General features: G+C 56.0%; 2 protein-coding genes across 2 annotated transcripts; one reads left to right on the forward strand and one right to left on the reverse strand.

The window, feature by feature from the left end:
- Positions 1–1,501: 1,501 nt before the first annotated feature.
- WDR54 (WD repeat domain 54) lies at positions 1,502–14,668 on the reverse strand. Its single transcript, XM_054990033.1, has 10 exons — positions 14,626–14,668; positions 13,980–14,205; positions 12,297–12,359; positions 12,058–12,124; positions 11,701–11,757; positions 11,190–11,317; positions 3,994–4,094; positions 3,554–3,716; positions 2,717–2,791; positions 1,502–2,068 (listed from the first exon to the last, which is right to left on the reverse strand). The coding sequence occupies exons 2-10, from the start codon at positions 14,202–14,204 to the stop codon at positions 1,937–1,939; spliced, it is 1,011 nt and encodes a 336-aa protein (XP_054846008.1). The 5' UTR covers position 14,205; positions 14,626–14,668; the 3' UTR covers positions 1,502–1,936.
- Positions 14,669–14,744: 76 nt separating this feature from the next.
- On the forward strand, positions 14,745–18,057 carry C10H2orf81 (chromosome 10 C2orf81 homolog). Its single transcript, XM_054989740.1, has 3 exons — positions 14,745–15,069; positions 15,293–15,499; positions 16,672–18,057. The coding sequence occupies exons 1-3, from the start codon at positions 14,845–14,847 to the stop codon at positions 17,671–17,673; spliced, it is 1,434 nt and encodes a 477-aa protein (XP_054845715.1). The 5' UTR covers positions 14,745–14,844; the 3' UTR covers positions 17,674–18,057.
- Positions 18,058–22,215: the final 4,158 nt, after the last annotated feature.

Genomic DNA, 22,215 nt, shown 5'->3' on the forward strand with positions numbered 1-22,215 from the left:
GGGCCCTTTTGGAGGGGGAGTGCTGCCTCCCCTCCCCTCAGTCCCCCTTTTCCCTCGTGAAGCCAAACTGGGACGCCTGCTACAGCTGTACTCTCTTCCAGCGTAGGGGGGATGGCGTGGGGGGAGTCTCTGGAGAAGCTCAGGGCCACCTTGCTGGGAAGCCCAGCTTAGGAACAGCACGAAGGGGGTGGGGGGTGGGGGTGGGGGTTGAGTTCAGCTCCCTACCCTTCTGTGAGGCTCACGGGGTCACTGCCTAGGCCACCTCACAAGGTTAGTGGGAGAATCGACAGGCCAGCCAACCCCTGCAGGCTGCCCTCAACTCCCTGACTGCGGAATGGGTTGTAATGCGCCTCGCTGGCCCTGACAGGGCAGCGATAAAACTGACCTGGGGAGTCTCCTCTTCCACTAGGCCCAGGCAGCTCCCTCAGGGCAGACAGTGGCACTCACGGAGCTTCCTGGAAGGTCCAGGGATACACCCAATGCCCTCTGGCAGCGGGAGAGGCCGCTGGCAGCCAGTGGGGCACAGAAAGCCGCCTTGCCCCCAGCACCAGACTCTCCCATGGGCCGAACACACCTTTAGCAAATGCAGAATGAAACCCCTGCTGAGCAGAAAACCGAAGGCCCCGTCAAGTCCTCAGGAATAGGCTTGAGTGGGCTCAAACCCACAGGCTGTTCAGAGCCTTGCAACGAAAGAGCCTGACCCTGTGCTGCTGAAGCAGCCCCCTGCCCATGCCGCTGGCTGATAGGTAGGGACAGCAGAGCACAGCAGGGTCCCCTCGCTAGAGGGAAGGGCGGCCAGGGGGTGGTTCCCCCTACCCGGGTCGCTGCGTAGCTCTACTCCGTCATTGCAAAGACTGGACGTGTTGAAAGCAGCCGTGGCTATGGGCCCTCCTCTCCCCATGGGGGTGGGCAGGGAGGGCAGCTTAGCCAGCCACTTCCTTGAGGGAAAAGTCATGAAAATGCACCAGGCTGTGAAGGAGCAATGCCTGGCTTGCCTGCAAAGTCAAAAACGGTCTGTGAAGCTAGCCCAAGTCAGGGACCGCTGGGGAGCGCCTGCCTGCTTGCCTCTGCCCACGAGGATGGCCTGGCCTGAGCTTCATGGGCTGCTCCAAGGGCCGGGTGTGTTGCTCTTGCTACATTCTAAAGGTGGCCTCGTTCCTCAGCTCAGGAGCCCTGCTTATGATGGAGTGGGGGGGGGGGCTGTCTTTCTGTCCAAGAAAAATGGGCAGGGAGATCCCAAGGGGCTGTGGAAGCAAAGAAGAGCCGCGGGGAAAGCAGGCAACCAAAGACCAGGGTCCACCTTGAGAGGATGAGCGCTTGAGAGAACTCCCCTCCAGCCTCATCAGTTCCGTGTGAGTGACCCTGGCTTGTGGCCATCCACACTCAGTACTAGGTCAGGTGGGCGGCCATGTTGGATTGCAACAGAAGAGCAAGATTGGAGTCCAGTGGCACCTTGGGAGACCAGCTACATTTCCAGGGTCAAACTTCACCAAGTGACACCTTCCAGAAAAGCCATTTATAACGTATATATATATACACATACATATATTACCTTGCAAGACAGGAGCTCAGCACAAAGACCCAGTTCCCCCCTTTCGTTGAAATTCCTTCTGGCAAAGACAGCAGTCAGCTACATTGGAACCTCTGTCTCTGAATGAGCAAGCATGGGGGGGGGGCTCCAACTAAACAGCAAGCGGCACACTCCTGTTCCAGGGCTATGGCTGCACAGGGGATCCACGTGAGGCCAAGCTTTGCGCTCCCTCCAGCCAGTTCACTTCCCCAAGGATGCCAGGGTGCCGCTGGGCAGGGAGGAACTTGGGCAGCCCCTAGCAGGACCTGCAAGAGCAGCTGAGAGAAGAGCAAGCGTAGCCCCGGAGGGTACAGTGTGAGCCGCCATTCCTGCACCCGCAATGGCCCCCTGGGAGCCCAGGAGGGGCTACAGCTGGACATAGCGGATTATCTCGCTGAGGTCATAGCCGGTGACAGCGAAGGTGCTGCCTGCAGGGTCACAGAAGCGGGCCCCGCAGAGCTGGGTGTCCATCACGCACTCCGTCTGGCAGTGCTTGATCTGCAAGGAGACGGGTGAGAGTCACTCCCAGCAGCCCTCAGGCCTACTGGAGTCAACACCGCAGGGGCCTGAGGGGCCTGCCTAGGACGCAGCCGGCACAGAGCAGCAGGGGCCAAGGACAAGCCCCTCCCCGCTCAGGCTCTGCCTCTCCCTGGCCTCCGCTCTTCTTCAGCCTTTTCAAGGCAGCATTCCCGCGGCTTTTTTCCTTGGCTCCCACCCTTTGGACGGCCCCCTTTTTGTCCAGTCTCATGGAGAGCTGAGCAAAAACACAGAGGAGCACATGGACAGATCCAAATGATCCAGAACTAGGAGCTCTTCTGTGTTACGCTGCAGCAGGGATAACTGCAGCATCTTCCACTAAACCTTGGCAGAGGAGCTGATGAAATGATGGAGGATTTATTTATTTCAAGCATGGCTATGCCCACTCCCCAGCGACCTGTGCTGCCTCTGAGCCACAACCCTTTCTCTGCCACTGAGCCATGGCACAGCTGCCCGATACTTGTTCCAGCTTAGCAGCATCCTAAAATAAGCACAGACGATGTAGACAAGCCCCACTGTGGCACTGGCACAGCCAATGGCCAAGCGTTTCTGCTGAACCCATCGGGCTCCCGTGAGGGAGAGAGTGGCATGGGAGCTGTCCCCCCTTACCTCAATGTCCTCAGTGGCTGAATCATAAGTCAGCCCCCAGACCTCCACAAAGGAGTCCTCAGCCCCAGACAGCAACTGTGAGGGAAAGGAGAAACAGGGAGGGTGATTTATCTATCCCCCGCCCCGCTCTGCCTCTGGAGTCTTGGCTTAGAAGATTTGCCTTCCTTGCATTATGCATGACTGTTCCCATGCGGGGTGTGGGGGGAAGCTGAGACACACCAAGGTGGGGGGACCTGGCCAGTGCCAGGCAGTGAGAATGGAAGCAGCCAGGTGGGCACCTCCGGGAAGTTCACAGCCAAGGCAGGGCAGGGCTGTGTCCCCACGCTTGCAACAGACGGAGCTTCTTTCTGAAAATGGCAACTGCATTTCCGGCTTGCACTGCCACTGGAAGTGGGAAGACGCCCTCTCTGTGTTGTTCTCTCTCCTTTAAGGCCACAAGCAGGTTGCCATCACAGTGTGCGCAGGCGAGGAGTTTCACAGGCTAACAATGCGCCACACGAGGAGAGAAGCTCTCCCTTCCCCTTGCAGCAGCTGACTCAGAGCTTTTTTGCAAGCCCAAAACACCGGCTGGGGTGGGGTGGGGGGAGGCGGGGGAGGCTTAAGGGAGCCCCCCCCCCGCGCACCATGGTACATTCATCCCTATCATAGATGAGCTGCCGTCACAAAATATGAACACGTGTGTGAAGTGCCCCACGAACCTCTCGGAGGCACTCGGGGGGGGGAGGGTTCACGGAGCACCAAAAGAACCTCCTGTCCGGGGGGGCAGAGCATGATGGACAGGACTGGTGGTGCCACGTCCAGCGACAGCCCAAGTGTTTCAGCCAGCGACGGACTCACCTTCCCCGAAAGTGGTGCCAGGTCCAAGGCACAGATCCAGCGTGCGTGAGCACTCACTGCAGCTCGGAGGGTGCCACTCGCGGCTTCATACAGACGGATCTGCCCATTGCCGTAACCAGCAACGACCACCCCATTCCACAGCTTCACCGAGGAGCAGGTGCACCTGGGCAAGGAGAGGCCTCGTGAGAAGGGGCCCCTTCCAGGCAGAAACTTGCCAAGTGTGAACCCGAAGTCTTTTTAAAGCGTTCCAAGTCTTCCGACTTGTAGGCTGGAGCAGGGAAACGGGACCCCTGCAGCCCTTGGCCAAGGCCCTGAAGCGGGAGGTCCTCTTCCTGCCATTAGCAGAACCCGGGAGACACGGACAACGGCGGACTGCAGCCACCTTGCTGCACAACGGCTTGGCCGAGAGGCGCACCCCCCCCCTCCTCTTCAGGCCTTACCCAGAAGCTGGGATTTTGGAGACCAGCCGGAATTCTTCCCCAGACCGCCAGGCACACAACACTCCGAAGTCATCAGCAGTCACGAGGTCGATGCTTCCTTCCTGCAGCCAGGAAAAGACCAAATCAGCCCTGCAGCATTCGCAGGGGGCCAGGACACGAGAACGGCTCGGAAGGTGATGGGGTCACCTTGCTGGGGAGCAGAAAACCGAAGTTGGTCCCTTACAAAACGGCGCCTGCAGTCTGAATACGGAGGTGGGAGGCACACCCCCCCCTCTGCCCCCCAAAACAAGCTTCGAGGCACTTTCACACCTTTTCCCCTTCAAGATGCTCTATTGCCATCTCTGGACAGGACTTTGTTTTAGCTTTTAACACAGGGTTGGTTCTACTAGGCCAAGACTTAGGAATAAGGTACTAGGGGCAAGTAGTTTTAAGGGCGGGGGGGGGGGGTGCGGGGCTAGCCATGTTGGTCTGCTACAGAAAAACAAGGTTCAGGTCCAGCAGCCCCTTAAGGGCCAGCAAGAGTTTCCAGGGCAGGGGACCTGAGAGTCGAGGCTCCTTCCTTCATCAGAAGGGCTGCACTGCTCAATCCATTTGTTATCTGCAGTCCACCTTTCTCAAAGAAACTCAAGGTGGATTAAATAGTGCAAGACAATATAATCCACGGATTGGATGTCCAATGAATAATACAATAAAGTGTTAGCAGAAAATTTGAAAACAAGCAGAAATCTGATACCGGGCCAGAACAGCATAAGCAAACATAAATATGACGCAGAAGAAAACAAGACTGAAACACAAGCACGGGCAATTTAAACATGGTATGTTAAATGGTGCAGAAATCACCTAGTAGGAGGAGTATGCTTGCAGCAACACAGTCCCTATAAGGGCAGTGCAATCCTAAGGAGGGGGGGGGTGAATAGGAACAGAACGAAAGCTTGCGCCAACAGAACTGGCTCCGACGTGGGTGTAAATGGCCTTCCGTCGGCGGCAGCACAAGGCGTACCACCGCCACCGCCAAGCGAGAGGTGGCCGGACAGAGGCGGAGAAGCGGCGTAGAGCCCCGCGTCAGCGCAGTAGGGGGCAAGGCAGAAGGTGGGGTCAGAGTTAGTCTACTCCCTAAGCCCTTCCAGAAGCGGGAATGCCCACAGCGCACCAAAAGAGCTACGCCACGAAAAAAGGCGTAGTCCATAGGTGCCCATTGAAAGGGGAAAACTCAGCCCCCTCTCCGAGTGCCCAGCCCCGCCCCCATGGCCTGAAGAAGCATAGGACGGGAACTATCACGGGGGCCAATCCGTGTGCGCTTCCGGCATGGACGAGCCCCCCTCCTCGCACCCAATCACCTGCAGACGCACCCTACAAAACATCCGGCTGCGCTGTCTGTGCCCTCGGGTAAGTGAGCACATGGCTGAAAGCTCTGCCCATCTGCCTTGTGCCGTGGGCACTTTGAACACGAGGCGGGAGAGAGGGTGCCCACGGTGGCGGGCACTGAGTGCACTTTGGGGACTTTGCAAGAAAAGTGGGAGAACTTTGCACTCACTGAAAGGAAGAAGGGCAAAGTCCAGACTGTCTGGCTAACAATAACCACTCAAGTTTCCTTGCTGGTTATCTGACTCTGAAGTTCCAGCTCAGTAAGGAACGAGGGAGCACTGACAGGTAAGAAGGATATGGGGTGACGGCTAACCCATCTCGCTGATTTGTGCTAACTGCCCCATCACCTGAACTCACCTGACCACTAGCCTCTTCAGGTGAGGCTCGGCAGGGGAGGGGGCGATGGTGACAGCCCCTGTCTGTCCCAGAGGCAGTTGCCCAGAAAACTACTCTGGACCAGGTGTTTGTAACTACCTGCTAACTCTCTCCCTTAAAGGTAAAAGCGCCCCAAGGCAGAGCGCTTCCTCGCCAGACGGTCTTGCATCAGCTGGTCACTGCCGCTGCCGCTCTCTACCATGTGCATCTTCTCAGATGTTGGAGTGTGGGCAAAACCCACATGTGTGTCTTTCTCTAGCAGGCATGTCCTGAGCATGTCTGCTTCTCCCCCCCCCCCCCCGTAATCCTCTGCGAGTGACATTCGGATCCAGCCCAGGAAGCAATATCTCACAGCAGTCCACATCTCAGCCTCGCTCCTGTAAGCTAGAAGGAGGGCTGCACAAAATGCCTTGGCTCCCTTTCCAGCCTAGAAACAAGGGCACTTTTTCCAGTTTAATAAAACGAGCTGAACAACAACAAACTTGTGTGTTTGCATGTCTGACTGACATTGTCCTTAGCCCCTCCCTCAACACCCTGTCACACATTTCCACTCGCACACCCCCACAAATGTATCAAGCAGACCCTGTTCAGCCTTCCTGCCCCCTTCCTCCCCGCAAAGTAACGTCAGGCAGAGGGGTGGGAATTGAACTGTGGCCCATGAATGTCTGCAGGGGGGCGGGAGGCACCGAGGACCTTCATTCTCTGATAGGCTGAGCTGCTGGCATCTGATAAGCCTGGAAGAGGTTGGTCAGTGCAGGTGGAAAGCTGCTGCTTGGGGGTGGGGGTTGTGTTTGCAGAGGCAGGGATGGGCGGCCCCACCTCCCCCCCGACCTGCTTCTTCGGAACCTGGGGATTAAGTAGGGTTGCCAGTCTCCAGGCGGTAGCTGGAGATCTCCCAAACTTACACCTACTTTCCAGGCAACAGAGATCAGCTCCCTACTGTCTGGCCCTACTTTTCAGGGAGGGGGAACCTTTTTCTTTTGGTGGTGGCAGCGGGTATGTGCAGGTGCACCGAGCTGCAGCCACCAGCCTGGCCCTCCCCACTGGTTGCGCCGCTGGTTGCCCCTCGCCTGAATGCCAGGGAAGGGGTGTGGCCATTGGCTGGTGTGAGCGGGGTTGTCAGGGGAACAGTGGGTGGGACCTCCCAGGGGCCGCTGCATCTCGCCTTGCCATGCTCCGGCGCCGGCGGAACTGCCCTGCAAAAGTCCATAGGTGCCATCCAGCACCGCCCCATTTACACCAGCGCATGAGCGATGGCTCTGCCTGTGGGGGTTAGGATTGCACTGTAAAGCATCTTTCTGAAACATTTTGTAACAATAGTGCTCTCCTACCTGCGTAAAAAAGCCCTCCTGGTTAATTCTGTGTTGCATAGTTTGCGGAAAGCCCAGAGAGTGGGAACCTTCCTCACAACAGTAGGCCGGCCATTCCATAAGGTGGGGGCCACTACAGAGAATGCGTGTGTCTGTGCAGTAGCTGATTTTGTCTATTTGCAGAGTGGCACCTGCTGCAGGCCCTGTTCAGGCGAAGCTGCCACAGCACAATACAGAGAAAGAGGCAGCCCCACAGATACGAGGTTCCACGAAAGGCTTTGTGTGCAATATTCAAAACTTTGAACTGCACCTGGTGACTGATGGGTGTCCAGTGGAGTGACTGCAGAATGGGAGTAATGGCCCTGCTCTCCTAGCTCCAGACAATAGCCACGCTGCAACCCAAATCCTACATCTGGGCTGCTGGGATACTGTCTCCGTGGGATGGTCCCCTCCCTGTGCCGAGCTCAAAACAACGCTGTTGTGTGTCTCACTCTCAAGTGGGCTTTCCCACCATAATCACTGCCAATATACCCACCCCCCCCACCCCCAAACAAACTTTGGACCCCCCCAAGCCACACTTTCCTGCCACCAGACCGTTCCCTGAGAGAGGCCCAACTGTAGCCTCCAGCCCAAGTTTTGTTTCTGTTACAATCCAAGTCCGGTCCAGATAGGCCACAGAGAGCGCCAAGCTCAATGCCCCACCGTCCCTTCTCTGGGCTGCACTGAACAGGGGGAGCCCACTAGTCTCTCCCTCCAAAGTTGCAAACAGAACCCTGCCCCTTCACACCTCACCCCAAGTCAAGTGACCAGCCTGGATTTCACCTCAGGACCAAAAGGCATTCACAGCAACCGGGGAAGAGGAAATGAGCTTTAGTGAAACAAGGACGAGTGAGACGCTTACAGAACTAAAGGATAGACAAAAAGGAGGCGAGGGAGGGCGGACAGAGCGCGCGCGCACAGATGGGGCTGCAAACCAGTCCAAAACAAACAAGCCCTAAGGCTGATTGGCTCAGATGATCTTCAAAATCTATATACTGATGTCCTCTTAATGTGGTGTCAGCATACTCAATAATAATAATAATAACATTCGATTTATATACCGCCCTTCAGGATGACTTAACACTCATTCAGAGCAGTTTGCAAAGTATGCCATTATTATCCTTGCAACAACAATCACCCTGTGAGGTGGGTGGGGCTGAGAGAGCTCTGAGAGAGCCGTGACTAGTCCAAGGCCACCCAGCTGGCTTCAGGCGGAGGAGTGGGGAATCAAACCCGGCTCTCCAGATTAGAGTCTCACTGCTCTTAACCACTACCCCGAACTGGCTGCCTTATACTGAAGCTGCCTTATGCGGAGTCCGATCCTCAGGCCAGTATTGTCCATGCAGCCTGGCAGCAGCTCCCCAGGACCTTCCCCATCGCCTCTAACCCAACCCTCATTTCACCGGAGAGGCTGTCGATTGAACCTGGGACCTTCAGCCCCCTAAGCAGATCCTCTCCCTCTAGCCACGTTCCCTTCTCCAGACAAGTATATTCTTGTTACTGTTACTCACAGCAAAGAATATTAAAAACAGTGATTCCAAGTTTCTGATAATATGACTGCCTGCTGACCCCCAGCCAGTACACCCCATCTTTGAACTCTGTCTTCGTTGCTGGGCTGGCATGTCCCAGGGATTAGTCCAGAGACCAAGCCGGCCCTGACTTCTTGCCTGCAGACCCACCTTCCACCATCTTTTTAGCATTAATGCATCACCACGTGCCCTTCTGGGAGGGAGGGTGTTTCTGTACGCCCCGTTCTCAAAGTGTTTGCCCCTCCCAATCCAATGCAGCTGAAACAGTGGAACAGGCGGTAGGTATGGCATGGTTTATTTTATGCGGGTAACTGTTCCTGGTACATTACCTCAATCTCCAATTTTACCCCATTTCCCAGGTACAATTTTATCTTCTGCTCCTTCTCTCAGATTGTTTCCATGAAACAACCTGTGGGCTGGGACACAAAAGTGGGTCACGAAGCCCATGCAAGCAGGGTGGGGGGAGTCACAGGCCAGCCATCCCCAATGGCAACTCCTGGTCTGGGCACCTGTCTCTTTCCCTGCTCTTCTTCCTTACCAGCTTCCCCCATTCTCCTCTCCCCCTTTGGGACAATAGTGAGGGGAAGAAAGCTGCCTGCCCACTAGTAAAGGTTCAAGAGTAGCTGGAGAGCAGCGGGGAGGCTGGAGAGCAGCGGGGAAAAGTGAGAGGAGAAAAAGGGTTGTAGGAGCACAGGCTCTGTGTTGGCGCTGCTCCTTCAGCAGCCCACCCTCTTGCCCAGCCCCCCGCAGTGTCCCACTGCCCTCTGCCTGCAGTGGGAGATGTCTTGCACTGAGCTCCTTGCCACCCACCTCTTCACCAACACCTGCCATCTTCCCACATCTCCTCAACCCGCCCCCCCCCCTTCCGCCCAGCTCCTTTTCAATCTCTTGGGCCAGCCCTGGATGGGTCACCATACAAAGCTGATTTGGACTTGTGGGTCAGTATACCAAAAAAGTTGGGAACCATGGACCTAGAAGTTGCCTAAGTTTGCACTTTGGAGTATTCAATAAGTAAATAGCTGGTTGAATGTCTTTAATTAGCTCTGTGCCACTGGAATTAACAAGACCATGCATTACTTACTGCACGTGCCCTTCCTTATCCGTGCCCTGAATTGGACGTTGTGTTAGTGCTAATCTAGGGCAGTAACAAATAAAGGGAAGACCTTTCTAGCCAGGAACAGCAGCTGCTCTGGCCAGAATCGCGACCCTGTGAATGAAGAACTGGAGGCAGACAATCTCTAAAAGAAGTTCTGGGCCACCTCAAGGAACACAGCTCCCCGACCACCAGACGGCCTCTTCTGAAGCACCCCGGCAGTGCCTCTGCAACATGCTTCAACACTGGATGCTCTGCAGGAATAAAGTCCTGAGGATTTCGTACGTATAAGCAAGCTCTGGGCTGCCCAATGTTCTCAACTGCCATTACCCCTAAATTAAAAGCTTGCCTGGAACCACCTGATCCTATGGGATCTGTGGCTGGAGAATCTGCTTCAAACTCTGCTCTTCCTACATGGAGCAGCATAAAAGAAAAGTTGTGAGCGCGTGGGGGCTGCCCATCTGTGCCAACGACTTTTGCCAGTGGAAAAAGAGAGCACAAAAAGCTGCCCAGCTGTTACCAGGTCCTGCCAGCCAGACAGCCTTTGTGTGTGTGTGGGGGGGGGGGGGCGTGTTAAAGAGTTTAGTATGGAAAAATTAATTCATTTGTAACATTTTTCTATAGAATACAATACCAAATGAAGAGCATTGTGTGAGTGCAGTTCTGGTCTGCAGTAACATTTGTATTATACCACAAAATACAAAAAGTAAATTTTTAGTGTTTTTCCAAAAAAAAATATTTCTAGAGCATAGTGGTTGCCAACACTACAAAAAAACCATTCCTTCCCCCTTTTCTCTTTCAGGAGCATTTCTATATTGGTTTCTGAATGTGTGGGTGTGTTTGATTATAAATATTGTACAACTGACCACTGAGGAAGGCCTTAGGGCCGAAACACGTATGATCTGTCTTTGTGTTGGTTGTTGAACTGTATCATCATGTGTGTATGGAGAACGTTTTAGCAATTTTTAACATATGCATGTAGCCTGCTATTCATTCAGTCCTTGTTTTTAACCTATGTTTTGTGCACATCCACCATAAATACCTCCCTGGAATATATTTTACATTTTAGATTGTAACTTGACCCCCCTGTTTTTTGCCCCGCCCCAAGTGGAGAGTTGAGCCTGATCCCTCTGACCCCAATCTGACGCTTTAACCCCCACATCCGACACCTGTTGAAGCACACCCTCAGCCACCACCCCGCACCCACGTCCACGTGCACCTGGCTGGGCTGCAAGTGATCTGGAACGCTGAAGCAGTGGAAGTCCACTGGGTGACCCCTCCACAACAAGGTAGAGGCTCTGAGGGGCCATGGGCAAGGAGCACGGAGCGATGAAGGAAGACGGGCTCGCTAGCCAACAAGTTGCAGGTGGCTCATGGAGCCCCGCAGGATCCCAAGGCAAGGCCACAATCAGGACGTGGCCTGAGAGCTCACCCTGCAGAAGGAGTGCGAGAGGCCGAGCGGAGGGGCACCAGGTCATGCCTTACCGGCTGCTCACAGAGCTCCGCACCAACATCTGTGATGGCACCACGATGCTCTTCCAGAACCTCGCTCAGGGTGATGTTGGTGCCCTTGCAGGGGATGTCAAAGACAAGGACACACCCTTGTGATGTCCCTGCAAAGGGAATCAGGCTGAGGCCCCTTCCCTGACAAGGACCAGCCTCCCTGTTACCCCCCTGAGGAGCTACGACCAGCACTCATCCCTCCAACCCAATTAAGCGGTATCGAGATCTGACTCTATACCCAGTGGAGTAGCTCTCTGAAAAGAGCCCCTCATCCTAGCTCACCCACCAGAGCCACCTTGCCCTCAAGCTCCTCTTGCCACTTTCCCCCTCTGTGAATCCAGGCACAACAACTTTCAGGTATGTAATGCCCAAACACAGACAGACCAGCCTCCCCCCCCCTTTTCCACCCAAAGCACGGCTCTAGGCCTTAGGCCCTAAAAATGTCTGCCTGCAGTTCCCAGGCCCACAGCGTCTCTCCATCTCCATTGCTTACCCACACACACAAAGCGCTGGCCAGTGGCTGCAATCCCACGTGCAAACACAGCCTGTCCTGGAAAGGACACAGACATCAAGAGTAGGTGAGTCGGGTCAGGCAGGGCCACACAGGACTTGCAGCTAAGTTTGCACACATGTTCTCTCTGGGGGAACACGCGATGTGAAAGGGAAGAGCCCCACATGCATCTATCTCCAAACTTGCAGGAGAACCAGGGCCAACTGCTCCTCCCTGCGATGGAAGCATCCTTGACCCCAGACTGGGAAGGGACCAGGGCGCGTAGCCTCTGTGAAACCTGCTGCTCCAGGAACTGCGTTAGACAGTATCATTCCTCCCCACCTCTTCTCCCAATGGTACCTGATGACGACTCCGTGGCATCCAGAGCATGCCAATAAACCATAATGGATCCATCTGACTCGTACATCTTGGGGGAAAGAAAGACACAAAGTGAGTCACAGTGCAGACTTCCAAGGCTGGTCCAGCAGCCCCTCCCACCCCTGGAAGAGGACAAGACCTGGAGCCCAAACAGCTGTCAGCCACATTGTTTTTCATGCCCAGCTTCCACTTCCGTCTAAGCCCTGTGCCCAGTCTCTCACCTGGATACCTTTCTGCGATGTCAGCACCAAGAGGATCCGAGAAGGGAGGACACACCAAGTTGCCTGAAAAGAGAGTGCAGGATAACGGCCGGGGAAGAAGCTGGCAGCAGTGGGCCTCAGGGCACGCCTTCCTTACCTCTTGCCAGCGATCTCAGCCACAGCAGTGAGTCCTGAACTGGGGGCCCTCCTGTTCACCTCATTTAATAGCACTTGGGATGAAAGAGCATAGTACATCAAGGCGGAGCTTTTGTTTACACGGGGACTCCATCTTGTCCATATGGCCAAGGACAACAGGGAGAAGTTTCAACTCTGGGAACTAGGGTGATGATGGACTTTTAAATGCTGCACCTCCAAGTTTTAATCATGTATCCTACTAAACTTCATTTAGGATAAGTACCAAATGCAGGCTGGGAGACTTGCATGTTTCACCCCTTCTTTGAATCCTTGCTCAGCCTGATGCTTGAACAGACTGGCTATACTCTTTATTTTTATTAAACTCTCTTGTACTTTGAATGCCTGAAGCCGGATCTCTGTAAACACACCAGGCTTGTGGTAAAGGGGAGGGGCAGCAGTTGAGCCCACCACCCCTAGAGCACCATCCTGCGAAACTATGAAGGTCCAACAGACTGTTGTTCCCTACCTAATAGCCTATTAGTAATAGGAGCAGGGGACACGGGTGATCCTTTCTAAACAGCGACACAGATACTGGGTGCTAGGTGTACGGAGCCTTCGGGCAGGAAACAGATTTGCTGGGTGAAGTGGTTACTACCCGGTTTGATTTTGATACCTTCTGGGAGTAAGAGAAAGGGGCAGCATCACCAAGCGGAGAGACTTGGGACGGCTGTGAGGAAGGTTCCCAGCTTCCTGGGAGGAGAGGAAACAAGGCTTGCAAATCTGTCACACCCACCTCTCTAAGGATGGAATGAAAAACAAAGGTGCGAAGCATTACCACATCTATAAGACCAAGACTCCTCTAACTGCCACACGTGCCCTAACCCTGCCCTCCAAACAGGTTCCAGGGCTGAGCCACTTAAAATTAGCCCCCTGTTTCTGACCCGCCTGCTTCTACTCCTGTCCTTCAATCCGACTGCTCCTTCAATTGGCTTGTGCAGGGCCAATATTTATGGCCCTAGCTTCTGAGAGCCAAGCTACAAGTGACGCCTTACACAGGTTGGACACTTGTCAGCTTCCCTCACGTTTTGATGGGAAATGTAGGCGTCCTGGTTTTACAGCTTGGCTCTCCATTACAGCTGTAAGACCAGGATGCCTACATTTCCCATCAAAACTTGAGGGAAGCTGACAAGTGTCCAACCTGTGTCAGGCGTCACTTGTAGCTTGGCTCTCAGTGACAGCTGCCCAAGGAAGGACAGATCAAACAGAACACGTTGGTGCTGCATGGTTTCCTGTCCCCCGCCCCCTTTAAATCCTATTTATTACCTGGATTTGAGTCCAGCGGCACCGCAAAGACCAAAGAGATTTTTCAAGGGTGTAAGTGAAGCTTTCAAGAGCCAGAGCTCCCTTCTGAAGATCCCTGAAGAAGATGGCTGGTGTCTACGGAAGGGAGCTCGGACTCCCGAAGGCTTACAGCAGGAAATTCTTGTTGGTCTCTAAGGCGCCCCCGGACTCAAACCCTGCTGTTCCTCTGCAGCCCGACATGGCTCCCCACCTGAAAGTATTCACTACCTGGGTGATGACGGAAGTGCCGATGCCGAGGCTGCCCTCCTTGGCCTGCAGCTGGCGGTGCGAGAAGCTGAGCCCGTCCGCCGAGACGCTCACCAGGTTCACCGTGCTGCCGTGCACGGTGGCGAAGTAGGTGAGCTGCTTGGCCGGGAGGGGCAGCACGCTCAGGTTGTTGTAGAGGGCCGAGCTGCTGCCCTTCAGCAGGACGCTCTTCTCCCGCCGGTACATCCTGCGGCGGGGGGGGGGGGAGAGGGAGGCGTCAGGGGGCTCCGCCCTCAGGACCCCCGGCCCAGGCAGGCGGCGGCGGCGGCAAAGCTCCTTTCCCGGCTGCCGCCTCTAGCGCCGCCCCGCCCCGCCGCGCCCCGCCGCGCCCCGGGGGGCCTCCCTTCGGAAGGGCCGGGGCCCGGAGGCCGCGAGGCCCGCCCCGTCTCCCTCGTTGCTGTCCCAGCCCGGGCCCGCCTTCCTCGCGGGGGCTCAGCGCAGGCCCTCGCAGCCGGGCCCGGTCACTCTAGACGCGCACACGGGCGGCCACGGGAACCCCGTCGCCGCCGCCGCCGCCGCACCCGCGGCCCCGTAAGCCGCTCCGGCTCCGGGCAAGAGCGCGCGGCGGGGGGGGGGGGGCGGCCGGGGGAGGGGGGAGGCCCCTCACCCGCCAGCGCCGCTTCCTCGCCGTCATGGAAACGACGCGCCGGCGCGCTGACGTCACCCGCAGGCGGCGAGGGGCGCGGCGGCGTTGCCTGGCGACGGAGATGCTGGGCCGGAGGCGGGCCGGGCGCTCTCGGGGCTCCGGGCGGGAGGCGGCGGGCCGGGGCCGGGGCCGGGGCGGGAGTCCGCGCGCGGAGCCGCCCCGCCGCCGCCGCCGCCGCCGATGACCTCCCGGGACCGCGTGGCCCAGGCCAAGTCGCGGGCGGAGCGCGCCCGGCCGCCCGCCGCGCCGCTGCCGCAGGTGGAGATCGTGCCGGGGCGCCTGTCGGAGGCCGAGTGGCTCTCGCTGCTGTGCGCCGAGGAGGCCGAGGACGCCGTCGGGGACCTCCTGGCCGCCCTGCTCGAGCGGGCCTTGGCCCAGTGCGAGAAGGTCTACCTGGCGCGCCAGGTGAGCGGCGGGGCGGGGGCGCCGGGCGGGCGGGGCCTCCTCGGAGCTGGGAGGGGCGGGCGAGCCCCCCCTCCCTCCCCCCCCGGGGGCCGCCGCCTGGGAAGCCTCCGGTGCCGAGAAGGGGGGGGTCGGGGTGCGGGGGGGCCCTTCCGGGGGGGGGGGCTGCGGGCGAAGCGTCTCGCTCAGGCCAGCTCCCCCCCTCTCTCGCCCCCTCCCCCGGCAGTGCGTCCCCTACGTCATCGCGCAGGCGCGCGAAGCCCTGCTGCAGATCCTGGAGTGGCGCTTCCTGGTGCGGGACGAGGGCCAGGCGGAGGTGCCGGCGGACCCCACGTGGCAGGAGGACGAGCCGCCCCGGGCCTGCATCACGGACTCCTGGGCGCAGGGCTCGGTGCCCGTCCGGCAAGCCTCGCCGAGCCCGCAGGAGGGAGAGGTAGGGCGACCGGCGTGGGCCCTGCATCGGGCAGCAGCAGCAGCCCCGAAGCCCTCCCGCTGGCGGGAGCGGCGAGACCCGTGGAGGGAGGGCCAGAGGACCCGGGGCTGCTGGACCCAGAGGACAGCCGGCCAGCCACAGGCACCCTCACTGGGAGCGCAGCCCCGTCCAACCCGTGGGTGGGCTGCAAGGGGGGCCTGTTAGGGAGGGTGTGGGGAAGGGAGGAAGACGGCAGAGAGCCCCTCTTCAAATACGAATTCCTAAGCGGGGAGGTGTCACCGAAGCCGCTTACAATCCCATCAGGCCTAGCCAAGGTGATTTTGAGGGAAGTATAATCCCATCCAGCACAGGTGAGGTCTCATGTTCCTGGCCTGCTGCCTTGTCAGGATTCAGTTTCAGCTTCTTCACCCTCATGCAGCACATTACTGACTCCAACCACCGGTTCAAACACCAACAGCATCCTTGGAATCAGGCGTAAAAGAAAGGTGGAGCTGGGTATCATCTGCATTTTGGTGACACCGCGGCCCAAACCTCCGGATGACCTCTCCCAGTGGCTTCACAGAGATCTTAAAGAATGTGGGGGATAAGAGCAAACCCTGAGGAGTCCCACAAGCCAGTGGCCAAGGGCCAGAGCAGGGATCCCCCAGCACAGTCTTCTGAGACTACGGCCTCCCAGATAGGACTCGAACCACCGCAACATGGTGCCCCTTAATCCCAGTGCCAGGTGGCGGCTCAGTAAGATACTGTGGTCAGTAGTTTCAGAGGCCACTGAGAGGTCCAGCGGAACCAGAAGGATCACGTTCCCCCTGTTCAGTTCTCGGTAGAGATCATCGTCCAAGGTGACAAGTCCTGTGTGCTCCAAACCCCGGCCTGAAGTGAGATTGAAATGGGTCCAGAAAATCAGTCTCTTCCAGCAGCCCCTGGAGACTCTTCAGAAGTTCTCCGAGTTTACCTGTAGATATAGCTCCAGGTCACAAAGTGTTCCCTCTGGTTTTATTTCCTCTTAACTACAGAAAAAATCTCTAGGTCAGCAGGAATGAATTGTCCTCTTCAGACTCCTGCTCACTTTTCAAATGCTTCTTTGTCCCTTTCATTTTAAAACTCGTTATGCTCTGCAGCAGGGGTGGGGGCTTGCTGTCCTGAACCCCTCTTCTTCACGTCTGTCCCACCAGGTTCCCCCAGCCGGACCCCCAGAAGCAGCTGCTCTCCCCCCAGAGGTGGTTTGTGATGCGGAGGGGCTGCCCCAGCAGCCCTCACGAGAAGGGGCCAAGCTCGCCAAGGAGCAGCTGGTGCCTCCCCTGGAATCCTTGTCTCCGATTCTGCCAAGCGTCTCTTCCAAGAGCAGGAAGACGAGCCGGGCCTTCGGCAGGCCTTCCTACAACAAGGCCAGCTTTCAGAGCAGTGAGGGGCTGCAGGGCGAGCCTGAGACGCAGCAGCTCCTCGCGGGGGAGTCCGCCCAGGTCCCCGTGAAGGAGAAGAAGCCCCACACCCCGCTGCCCAAGCTCTGCCCACTCTTGCCTCCTTCGTGCAGCAACCTGTTGCGCATCCAGCTGGGTCGCCCGCCCAACATCAAGGATGTCCTCTATGATGAGTCTGGCAGTGTCACTGTGGTGCCCCGGCTAGACCCAGCTCGCCTGCCCAAGCGCTGGGTCAAGCCGTACGTGGAGGTCGTGGACCCAGACATGGAGTCCCGACGACAGGAAGCTCTCAAGACTGTCTCGGGCCGCTGCAAGTACCCCAAGCCCCCTCGGGCTGGGGCAGACGCGGTCGACCTCAGCAGCCTCCAGCCTCACTGGACGCAGTGGGCAGTGCTGCGGGATGGGGGGGCCAGGGCTTCCTGGAAGAGGCTCCCAGAGCAGGTGGCCCGCCCCCCTCCTCCCCCAGGGGGAGCTCTCGAGCCTACAAGCCTCATCTTTGTAAAGCCCACCCTGCTGGTGGAGTCCATCGAGCTGGCCCCAGGGGTGACCGTGACGGGCAGGGGCAGAGCCAGGCAGGGAATCAGGTTCACTGCCCCTCAGGAGGAAAGGGAGAGCATGCATGGGGGGCTCAGGCCCCTGTCCCCTCAGGTGCCATGCCTCCCCACTGTTGCGATGGAGAAGGTTACAAAACACCCTCAAACCCTGCCCCAGATGCCACCCGGAGCCATGCTGCTGCCAGGACATGAGTGCCCCTAAGCCTTGGCAGTCCTTGGCTCCCCCGCTGGCATGGCCTCGTTCGTGATGCTGTCACATATTCCTTGGGGCCAAATACTCTTCCTCCAGCCCGGCCCTGGCAGATGCCTTTCCACACGTGCTTTCCCCTAGTCCAGGAGAGGAGGGAGCTGGGGTGGGGGGCGGGGGGACGTGCCCGTTCAGAGCTAAGAAGCTAAGGATTTGCCCAGTTAGAGTTAGAGTTGGCATTTCGTGGCTCAGAAAAGTCTTGGGCCATTGTTGGTCAAATATTGCCAGGCACAAGCCTAGAGTTTTAAAGTATTAACTCTAAGTAGATTAAGAAAAGAATCACCAACTTTGATATTTATGCTATTTACGAAAATAAATTTATGTGGCTTTTCTTTTTGACCATCAGTATCAGCCTCCAGTTAGAAAAAAAGAATTAAGAAACAAAGCAAAGTAATGGCCGTTATTCAGTGCCAGAGACCTGTTGGGAGAGGCCTGCAGATGAACACACGTGGCTGCTAAGAGGGGCTTTGCTGTGTTGCTCCAGCTGCTCTTGGGCCTTGCCCCTCTCCTGCCCATGCTAGCAAAGGGCACCGGCATCCAGCCAGACCACGTGGGCTGCCCCTGAACCAGTGTGGCTAAGCACAGCTGACCCTGTACGACCCTTGGGGTTGGATGGGCCAAGCCGCCTTTGTTTCAGTCTGGCAACGTGTGGCTTGGAAAAGGTTTCTCTCCCACCACTTCTCAGGGGGCCTGCAAGCATCCTTCGGGACCCAGCGGTGGGAGGTGGAGAGTTTGGGACTTGGACGTGCAGAGGGCAGCTCAGGGGGCTCTTCCATTCCTCCCCAAGCTTGTCAGGAGTACACCGGCTTTGGGGCCAAGAGCTGGAAAAGACACACCTGTGAAGATGATGTTTTGCGGGCAAACAAAATGAGTGGGGAGGGAGGCAGAGAGAGAGAGGGGGGGGTTGTGGTTGGCCAGACCCGCATGCAGTATGGCCAGCATAGTTGGGATTCACTGTGGACTCAGTGGGTGGCTGCACAGGTCCCAGAAGTGATGACGGGTCTCAGCTATGCCTGCTGCCACTCTGCCTGTGTGACTTCCCGGGTGCTAATTCAGGAACAGAGTTGGCAAGACAGTTGAACTTAATGTCTTTCACTCAAAGCCCTCCTGCATACAGAACAATACAACAAGAGTCGTCTAGTTAAAACCACATGTGTGACAGTGAACACAAACTTGCCACAGATAGCCTGCATAAATGCAGTTAAGCAACTGATGCTTGCTTACAGTGGCTTTTTGGCGCACCAAGTCTAACTCCTCCAGTCCACCAAGGGCTCCAGCCTTCCAATACACTCCCCTTGCCCAAAGGAACAGAGTGAGACCAGGAGATAATCTTCATCTTAAGGGATACGGGCCTGAAATAACAATGGGATTCTGATAATGGTGAAGAGTCCAGTAGCACCTTTAAGACTAACCAACTTTATTGAGGCAGCTTTCGAGAACCACAGATGCATCTGACAAATAGAGCTGTGGTTCTCATAAGAACATAAGCAAAGCCATGTTGGATCAGGCCAGTGGCCCATCCAGTCCAACATTCTGTCACACACAGTGGCCAGAAATCCAGTGCCATCTAAAGGACTGTCAGTGAGGCCAGGACACCAGAAGCCCTCCCACTGCCTTCCTTCCAGCACCAAGACAACAGAGCACCACCTCCCCACAAAGAGAATACCATCTATCTCCTGTGGCTAATAGCCACTGATGGACCTCTGCTCCATATATTTGTCCAGTCCCCTCTTGAAGCTGGCAATGCTTGTAGCTGCCACCACCTCCTGTGGCAACGAATTCCAGAAACTTATGGTACAATAAAGTTAATTAGTCTTAAAGATGCTGCCGGACTCTTTACTCTTTTGCTACTACAGAGTAACACGGCTCACTCCGCTGGCTCTATTCCAATAATGATAGCAGTCACATTAAATTTAACACCTCCCCCCTAGCAAGACACCTTTCCAGCTGCCTCATCCACGGCAATAAGAGCCCTGGAAACCTCCAGTCCCCTGCTAAGCGGCTCCTTGGCTGTTCACATCCATTAATTGACTCTGCCCCTCCTGGGGGTAAGCCAAATTGTTCCTGGGGGTCACGCCTCCTCCTGCACCACTGGCCCCAACCCCGCTGCAGTGCCTCAGTTGCTTGGGCAAGATCTTCTCCTCGCTGCCAGTCCCAATAGCTGGGTGTGCCACGGTTGGCACCTGTGCTGGGGGTAGCCTACCCCTGTGCTAGGACTCAGTCTAGCACCTGCAGGCCGCCTCTCTCAGCAAAGGCCCCAAAATGTTTCAAAATCACAGGCTGGCACTCGTGGGCTCTTTTTGGGGAAGCTGCAAGGAGCAGAAGAATCCCTCCCGCTAGCTGGGATGCTGGTGTGGCCTGAGAGCAGCCTTCATGGGCAGCCCAGGGCCCCAGGAGCCACGCGGGGGCGGGGGCGGGGGCAGGAAACAGTTCCTGGAACAGCAGCTGAAAGGGGAACAGAGCTGTGAACAACAACAAGCAGCCCTAAACAGCTGGCCTCCAAGGGGACGTTTAGCCTCCCCCAAATCTCTACCTTTGGCTGCTTCCACACACATTGAATAATGCACTTTTGATGCACATTAGTTATTGTTTGCAACTGGAGTTTCCTGTTTAACACAGGAAAACCCAGTTGCAAAGAGTCACTAATGTGCATCGAAAGTGCATTATCCAATGTGTGTGGAAGCAGCCTTTGAGATGAAAAGGAAACCACAGACCTTTCAGCTCAACCCTAAAAACCAAAGGGAAAGGGGATGGTGCTCCTCTCATGGCTGTGGAAAAGAGACAAAGATCCACAGAAAAAAAATTGCAACAAAAATTGTATAATCTTTTTATTTGGGACCAAACAGTAGAACAAAACAGTGTAGAAACGTCCAGGTTTTCCAAAAACCTGGACGTTTCCACACTGTTTTGTTCTACTAACATCCCATCTATGAAAGCGTTTCCAAAACGCTTTCATAGATGGGATGTTAGTTACCCCACCCCTCTGAGAGAAGAGATGTTCCAGGAGCCACACGTGCCCTTTGGAAGGAGACCTCCGGAGGCTTCTGGCATTTGCTGGGAAAGGGTCCCACAAGCCCCCGTTTCTGTCCACATGGGAGCTTGGAAATGATGGCTGCTTCAGGTCTGCTTGACAAACCCCTCTTCTTTACTCCTGTGTAACTAACTTCTCTCTGGAGATTTCCACGCCACTGACAAGCCTTGAAGACTATCTCCTGCTAAAGGCGTTGCTGTGTTCCAGCATGTCTGCAGCTTCTGCTTCACTCTCACTAGCCACTGAGGACTAATGCAAGCACTTGTACACTCTGGAGACAAAGGGAGCCCCTGCAGCCCCCTCCCCTTGGCTTTCCATGTGACTGAATGGGCTCAGTGTGGGTGCAGAGTTCAGAGTTCAGCATTCAAAATATAAGGAACATTAAAGTACTGTGCAGGGGGTTGGACTAGATGACCCTTGAGGTACCTTCCAACCCTATGATTCTAAAAACTCTAGAAATGCACACATGGGCTAGAAAGACAGCTGACTGAGCAAGAATCCACATAGAATCCTAGGGTTGGAAGGGAGCTCTAGGGTCATCTAGTCCAACCTCCTGCGCAATGTGGGAAATTCACAAATACCTCCCCACTCATGCACACACGCACGCACACATCCAGTGACCCCTGCTCCATGCCCAGAAGATGGCAAAACACTTCAGGATCCCTAGCTAAACTAGCCTGGGGGAAATTGCTACTTGACCCCAAGGTGGCGATTGGCATTACCCTGGGCATGTAAGAAAAGGGGCCAGGAGAACTAAGCCCTGAGGTGACCTATTCTGCCCTCCCCCTCATGATCTGCCTAGGTTCGCAGAATAAGCAAAAGTGATATACCCACAGTCCTCTGATACCCTGACTCCCACATACCCTAATATGTGGCAAAATTAGGAAAGGCTATTGGAAAAGAGGAAGACCCAGCATGAGATGGGTGGAGATAATTAAGGAAGCCACAGCCTCCAGTTGGCAACCGGAACTGGGCTGTCAATGACAGGACATTTGGGAGGTGGTTAACTCGGGTTTGCCACGAGTCGGAAGTGACTTGACGGCGCATAACACACATTTATTCTTGGGATCGCAAGCTTTCAGAAACATGCGTTTCTTTGGTTTCAGGGAATGGGATTTAGACACACGTGATGGCTACCCTTGCAATGGAGCTCAGGTGTGAGTGAGCAAGTCTCTCTACACAAGGCCTTTTACAAGACACTCAAGTGTTGGGCGACACAATGTTAGCTGGGAAGCGTAGTTTTAAAAAGACAGAGCGGAAGCCCCCTCTTTTTAAACTTCAGGGGTCGAGAGATGAAACTGACAAGGCCTTTGGCTCGGTCTTTTAAAACGACTTCTAAGATTGGGTCTTCCTACACTTGCTGTCGGTGTAAGATGTCCTGTGTAGAGGGACTCTAAAGACAATTGGACCAGGAGAGACTTGGCCTCGTGGTTGCTAGACTTGTCCTTTCTTGTTCCCAAAGAACA

This window comes from Eublepharis macularius, chromosome 10, assembly GCF_028583425.1.
Source record: "Eublepharis macularius isolate TG4126 chromosome 10, MPM_Emac_v1.0, whole genome shotgun sequence".
NCBI lineage: Eukaryota > Metazoa > Chordata > Lepidosauria > Squamata > Eublepharidae > Eublepharis > Eublepharis macularius.